Below are 7,790 nucleotides of genomic sequence, written 5' to 3'. Positions count from 1 at the left end.
GCACATTACCTAGTTTATGGATTCCAGAAGGAGTGAGTGACTGTTTTAAAAAATTGCCCACCCTGAGTATTTGATGATAGAAATAAGCTCCCCAGTAGGGGAAAATTCTTGCCCTCCTCTTCTGTTGGAGTCACTGTTTTGCCTGGGGGAAGAAGAGGGAGTTGTCAGAATACAATTTCAGGAATGTCGGGAGTCCTGCTACTGTTCCTCTGCTGCTGTTGTAGAACCAAGAGGGCTCCGTGGAAGGCAAAGGATGGGATAAGAAAGAAGCCATTCCTCACAGGCAGAGAAATCTGAAGCCTTAGGAATTCTTGCTGATGGGTTTGATGCCCTTGCTAGTCTGAGGAACTTTCCTTTCTTCCTCGCAAGAGACATACGGAATAAATCAGTGAGGGTGTGCACAATATTTGCTATGAGTGCAGCTGTCCGATAGTTTCCTAGGAGTTCTGTGAGGGCACAAGATGACTGCAAACAGCTGAGTCTGGGTTTTAATTCGTAGGAATGTATTCAGACTCCTTTCGGGACTCTTAACATGGTGTCTGTAGCCCAAGGCTCAGTGCTACAGTAGTAGTGATGTGTGTGTGTGTGTGTGTGTGTGTGTGTTCTTGAGAAATTAACCCGTTCCCTCAAACTTTCTGTTTAGTATAGACACTATGGTGAGGTAAAAAATGTTCGCAAAGACATTTGCCATCTCTAAAAGAGTGGCTTGATTTTCCAGGCATTTAGGACACGATTTCTAAACATGGTTAAGAAAAATTACCTTGGACTAATGGAGCATCATTGAACAATGACCTCTCAGGTTAATTAAGAGAGCCAGAGCCCAGAGGAATTTGTAGCAGTTTTTGTTTGTCCTTGTTGCCTGAAGGAATTACAGAATAGAAGTGTGGTGTGAATGTTTAGAAGGGGATGATGGTCGAGGTTGTGGATAATGAAGACCAGCCGCCAGAAGAAATTGCTGTTGCATGAATTCAGAAGAGAATGCTTTCTCATTCTAAGTAAAATGTGGACCTTCGGACCTCTTAAGCTTTTCTATAAATTGACTTTTGTGTATCTGCATTAAGCCCTTTATTGACTTTTATTTAATATGAGCAAATGGTGAGATGAAGAAAAAAATGGGTTACTACTGCGAAAACAGGAGCTCTGGTAGCATAATGCCTAAGGCACTTGACTGCTAACCAGAAGGCTGGCGGTTCAAATCCACCAGCCACTCCTCGGAAGGAAGATTGGGTAATCCTACTTCCGTAGTGATACTGCCTCCGAAACCCAAGGAGGGGTCGCTATGAGTCGGGGCCAACTCGACGGCAAATAACAGACAGACAGACTGCGAAAACACATCATGCAATTGAAGCATTAATTCTTTCAGTTTTCAGTATAAAGATGTTTCCTCGCTCTGTGTGCTAAGTGATTTAATTGTGGCAGACGTCTAATAACCATTTTCCTTTTTTTTTTCCAGCTGACTCAGGTGTAGACTCCTTGGCAGTGTTTATGGCCAGCAGCGGAACCACAGACGTCACGAATCGAAACGGCCCAGCCACACCACCAAATACCCTCAATCTCCGTTCCTCTCACAATGAACTGTTGAATGCTGAAATAAAACACACAGAAACCAAGAACAGCACACCCCCCAAATGCAGGAAAAAATATGCACTGACTAACATCCAGGCAGCCATGGGCCTCTCAGATCCAGCTGCCCAGCCACTGCTGGGAAACAGCTCTGCCAACATCAAACTGGTGAAAAACGGGGAGAACCAGCTCCGGAAGGCTGCAGAACAAGGGCAGCAGCAGGACCCCAACAAAAACATCAGCCCCACTGCAGTCATCAACATAACTTCTGAGAAGTTAGAGCATAAAGAGCCCCAGCCACAGGACTCCTCGGGCTGTGAAATTTTACCCTCCCAGCACAGGAGAACCAAGAGCTTCCTCAATTACTATGCAGACCTGGAAACCTCAGCCAGAGAACTAGAGCAGAGCCTGAGCAACCACCACGCGGCTGTGGAAGAGAAATCGCAGCCCGGCCTGGGTCAGGCCTCCACCATCACTGGGAACGGGGATTTGCTGCTGCAGAAGCCAAACAAGCCCCAGTCCAGCCCTGAAGATGGCCAGGCTGCCACAGTGTCATCCAGTCCAGAGACCAAGAAGGATCATCCAAAAACCGGGGCTAAAACTGATTGTGCACTACACCGGATCCAGAACCTGGCACCAAGTGACGAGGAGTCAAGCTGGACAACGTTGTCTCAGGACAGTCCCTCCCCCAGCTCTCCGGATGAAACAGGTACCTCGGGAAATGTGTAGCCTGAGGTGGCACTTTGTGTTGGTGTTTTTAATTATCAATGAGTAAATCCCTAGAGTGACCGAAAAATTCCATTTCCAGACAGAAGAACATGAGCCTCTTGGCATGAAATTAGGTGATTTGTGTGGAAAATATTGTTAGATTGCTCTGTCATTTTGGATCATACATAAGGTACTTGTTCTGGTAAACATTTTTATAATGGATGTAGATCTTGGGTGTTAAGTACAGTAAAGCATTATCTATTTAGAGTTCATGTTTCTAGCTTAGGAGAATTATTTCTGTATATTATCTAGAAATACTGTGTTTTGTTAAGCAAAATAATAAAAGAAATATGGTTGCTGGGGACAAGATATAACTGATTAAGAGAAGCAACTATTTTAAAATTCTCAGAATGTATTTATGCCCAATCTTACAAAAAGTTAAAAGTCTAAAATGTTACAAGCCTGTTGATTAAATACATTTTCCTGTTGACCTTTCTGGGGAACATTTTATTAGTCTTATTCAAGTGATATTTCAAAGTGAAAGTGATATTTAAAAAAAACAGGCTGTATTTTATGCAAATAATGCATGCATATGTGATACAATTTTTGCAAACTGCTTACGGTCCTTACACATTAGTTTCCTGTGAGTGCTATGCATGTTGTATATGTGTAAGCTATTTATATAAACATGTTATATACCAAAATACAGTATATATTCAGAAGTTTAAGATTTTAAGTAGTCTGATTGAGACTATTCTTTTTTTTTTTTTTTAAACTTTTGTCTACATTTGTGACATCTTTGGATATGTCAGAAGTGTCAGAATTGTGACAGAAATATAACAGTGCCCTAAAAGTCTTCTATTTTTAACCTCATCTTCTGTTAGCCCCACTAAACTAATCATGAGATTTTAAGATAGGAATTTTTTTTTGTATCCAGATTCAATATAAGCAAGTATTCCTGTGGTAATTAAGGTTGTGTGTCAACTTGGCTGGGCCTGGTTGAGTGGCCAGGGAGCTGGATGTAGTTATTCCTTGTAGTGTGACTGGTAATTAACTCCATGGTAGAATCTACTGGAGCAGCTGAGTAGCTGCTTTTAGGGATGTGGGCTGCTTCCCTTATGTAAGAAGCAGCTTTGAGGAAGGTCTCCAGCTCATGGCACGCTTGAACCCTGTGTGTAGCGGAGTCATTGTTCAGCAGCCTGCCATGCTCTGCTGATCTTGGGACTTTCAGTGGACTTGAATCAATGGCCTGTGTGGTTTGGTAATATTGGGACTATGCCTTTTCACTTGTTGGCCTTGGGTTTGTCAGCCTCAGCAGTCAGCAGCTGCCTGAGTGAAGAGATGCCTCTAGCTTCAGTGGGCCAGGAGCAGGAGGCCGAGCTGAAGCCCAAGGTTGTGGGGCTTTCACCCGGCCCCTAGAGCCTGGCACTTTGAACTCAGACTTCTAGCCTCCCAAACTGTAAGAGAATAAACTCCTGTTTGTTCAAGCCATCCCATTTGTGGTACATTCCTGTCAGAGCGGCACTAGAGGTAACCAAAATAACTCCCAAAGACTGACTTCTTTAAAGCAACCACCCTAGTTGGTCCCAAGGCTATGTTAAATGTGATGCAGATACAAATAGAATAGATAGAAACATCAAAGAAGAAAATAACACTTTTCCCTAATCTACGAGGCATAAAAATTGCAAGGAGTACAGATAAGGAAAAGAATAGGAGAAAATGAAGATGTTAAACATGTCTTTTATTTAAAAAAAAAATACATTTTATTGAAATATAATTTATGTACAGTGAAATTGACATGAGTCAATACTTTTTTTTTTTTTTTTCAATGTTCCCTCTTCTCCTCCTCCCCTCCCACCCCTAGAACCAAAAAACCAAACTCACTACCATCAAGTTGGATTTGACCCATAGCGACCCCTCTTTGGGTTTCCAAGGCAGGATCACTATGGAAGTAGATTGCCCAGTCTTCCTTCCTAAGGGTTTGAACTGCCAGCCTTCTGGTTACCAGTCAAATGCCTTAGACACTATGCCATCAGAGCTCCTCCTCCCACCCCTGTTGTTGTTGTTGTTATGTGCCGTGGAGTCGGACCCGACTCATAGCGACCCGTCCTTGGGTTTCCGAGGCAGTATCACTACGGAAGTAGGATTGCCCAACCTTCCTTCCGAGGAGTAGCTGGTGGGTTTGAACCACCAGCCCTCTGGTTAGCAGGCAAGTGTCTTAGCCACTATGCTACCAGAGCTCCCCAGAGCTCCCTTAGTAACCAGTAAAGTTTCCTTCCATATATAAACCTTTCCTTGACTTTTTACAATCATGAACTAGTACTGTATTTGTCCTTCTGTGATTTACTTATTTCACTCAGCATAATGTCCTCCAAGTTAACCCACGTTATGCAGTTAAACATGTCTTTTAAAAAAGTGTTTTTGAGATGCTCTTTAAAGGCTTTCTCTTTTAAATTATGTATTTCATCACCCTGCTGTTGCTGGATTTGGCAATAGGGAGATTGAGATGAGTGCATTTCATCATAGAAATGTCTGGACCTGCATTATTGGACTCATAATTCTGTTGAGTAATGTCCCTGAATTCATAACTCTGTATTACTTTTGACCCATTTAGAGAATTCATATGCTGTAGCTGATGGACACTGTCACCTACTAGTGTGTGAATCGGGAGCTCTGGTAGCATAGTGGCTAAGACACTTGCTTGCTAACCAGACGGCTGGCGGTTCAAACCCACCAGCCACTCCTCGGAAGGAAGGTTGGGCAATCCTACTTCTGTAGTGATACGCCTCGGAAACCCAAGGAGGGGTCGCTATGAGTCGGATTTGACTCGACGGCAAACAACAAGTGTGTGAATCTACATAAAAGACCATGTGCATCTCACAGCCAAACTTCACCTCCTGTCTTCAGTACGGTCCACTGATGCCTCACTGTCTTCCTCTGGTCATGGCAGCCTTTCTTCTACACAGACATAGTGTGTTCTGTTATAGTTAAATTTCCTGAAAGCTGTTAGATGAATAGTAAACTCTCCCTTACTCCTCTTACTAGTTTCCTTCCCAGTGGTGACTACTACCATTTATCTGTTGAGCCATTTATTTTTTTTTTGTATTGTCTTCCAGAAAACGTTTTTGGCATATATGCACATTTATAATAAATATATACTTTAAAAATTTTCCCTAAATTATGTGGTAATTATATATTTTTTAAAGAGTCCTTATCTTTTACAGGAAGTTGGTGGGTGGTGCAAATGGTTAACGCACTCGGCTGTGAACTGAAAGATTGGAGGTTTGAGTCCACTCGGGCACCTCGAAAGAAAGTCCTAACAATCTAGTCTCTTTGTATCAGCCGCTGAAAACCCTGTGGAGCACAGGGTTCTGACGCATGATGGGGTCGTCGTGGGTCAGAATTGACTTGATGGCACTTTTTAGAAAAAAAAAAAAAAATCTTTTAGAGACATATACTTCAATAATACTGTGTTTGTGATTTGCATCAAAATAATTGAGATGGGGAGTGAAAAAAGGAACAAAATAGTCAAAAGCTGATAATTGGTAAAGCTGAGTTTGGGGTACATGAGGGCTTATTATTATTTTTATTATCTGAACCTTTTAATTAAAAAAAGATTAAAAGAAACAAACAGAAAAAAACATATCCAAATTAGGTTATTTTATGAATGGTTTGCTTTTTCCACTTACGAATTTATTTTGTAGATTAGTCCAGATCAGCACATACAGCTTTTCTGTCTCAGTCTTTTAAATACAGTAAAACCTGTGAAAGCCCAAACCTGTGTAAGGTGGAAACCTGTCAGAGAAGGAAAACCCAAATATTTTCCACTAGAATGAGAGACAGATGTCATGAAATAAAATGTAGATGAACTGTTGAACGTAAAATGAATCTGCTTTGTAAAACTGTACCCAAATGACAATAAAAAGTTGAAAATAAATGAATAAATAAAACAAGTGATAGAAAAGTAGTTAGGCTGTACCCTTTCAAAGGCAGAAAACTTTAAAAAACTCAGAAAAAGAAGGGGCAGTCTAATTGAGTTCCAGCTCTCACGGGTTTCATTATATTATGCTTACTATTCTACTATGTGCAAGGTTCACAATTTATCAACCATTCCTTTGTTTAGTATTTAGATTGTTTCTATTCATAGTGCCTAAGGCATCTGACTGCTAACCACAAGCCTGGCAGTTCAAACCCAACAGCTCCTTGGAAGGAAGACTGGGTAATCTACTGTAGAGCTACCGCCTTGGAAACCCAAGAGGGGTCACTGTGAGTTGAAACCGACTCAGCAACAGTGAGTTTGGTGTTGTTGTAGCCTCCTCACCTCCTGAGTACTGGTTTCTATAAGGTCTATGGAGAGCACAGAGTTTAAACTGACAATGTGCATGCCAGTCCATCTACTGGGACTCCAGTGTCTTGAACTCCTTCTCTCTAGGAAGACTTCTGGGGTTCAGTCTGCTCGGACACCACGTGTGTGCACCTTAACCTGGCATTACTTTCTGCTGGGTTTCTCCATAGAACCCATTGCAGTGCTTGGTGTGAGATGGGAGTTTTCTGACATGCTAGGAAGATGTGTTCAGTTTCTTCTCTCAAAATCTGTTTTGACAGCTTTTGATTTGAAAGTAAGGGTGACAGTTTGTTGATAGCAATTTATGAGGCCCTTGATGACTTTCAGAGACCCTGGGTATTGCAGATGCTTACTGTGCTTGGCTGCTGACTGAAAGGTTGGGGCTTTGAGTCTTCCCAGAGGTACCCCAGAAGCAAGGTCTGGCAGTCTCCTCCTGAAAAATCAGCCACTGAAAACCCTATGGAGCACAGCTCTGCTGTGACACACATGAGGTCACTGAGTTGGAATGAACTTGACAGCAGCTGGGGTTTTTTGAGGAGTCTCTAAGGGACAGACATTTTGAATCAAATATGCTTATAAGAATGTGTTAGCGATGAATTTAAAGCAGTGAGATTGAGTTTTTAAAAAACATTTGAGAAACCAGTCTGTGCTATCATTCAAAATGTCCCTTTGTGTGTGCTGCACTGTTTTGGCTGCAATGTCCCAAAATATTACTACTAATAATTTTGGGAACCCCTGCTTGGGAGTTGCCACAGAACCCATCATAAACCTTTACTGGAAAGAAACCTCTTTACTTCACGATCCTGCGTAAAAGTTGCAGATAACAACCACAACATGAATTTGTGAGTAAAATAAAACAGCATTGGTATTTCTTTTGATTTCATCTTTCCAGTGAAACATACTGCTAGCTTGATCATTTAAAATGATCACAGTCAGTTTAAATCAAACATTATATGTTTCACTTGTAGTGGTAAAATTAATGTTATTTGTGTGTATATATACATATACATATATACATATACATATACACATATATATATATATGGTTGTATCACCGTTAGTCGGAATAGAGTACACAACAACTAACAACATGTGTGTGTGTGTGTGTATGTATGTTTGTGTGTATATATATATGTATATATATGTTTGTATACATATATGTATACACACAACA

General features: G+C 41.3%; 1 protein-coding gene across 1 annotated transcript in view; it reads left to right on the top strand.

The window, feature by feature from the left end:
• Positions 1–1,100: 1,100 nt before the first annotated feature.
• The window catches only part of APBB2 (amyloid beta precursor protein binding family B member 2), a 298,195-nt gene continuing 291,505 nt past the window's right edge, over positions 1,101–7,790 (top strand). The window contains exons 1-2 of the mRNA XM_007947150.2: positions 1,101–1,143; positions 1,454–2,272. Of these exons, the coding sequence (XP_007945341.2) occupies positions 1,101–1,143; positions 1,454–2,272 (862 nt within the window). The remainder of the gene's footprint in view (positions 1,144–1,453; positions 2,273–7,790) is intronic.

Source organism: Orycteropus afer, unplaced genomic scaffold (assembly GCF_000298275.1).
Source record: "Orycteropus afer afer isolate SDZICR_OR568_19922 unplaced genomic scaffold, OryAfe1.0 scaffold00176, whole genome shotgun sequence".
NCBI lineage: Eukaryota > Metazoa > Chordata > Mammalia > Tubulidentata > Orycteropodidae > Orycteropus > Orycteropus afer.
This window is presented reverse-complemented; position numbering and strand designations above follow the sequence as displayed.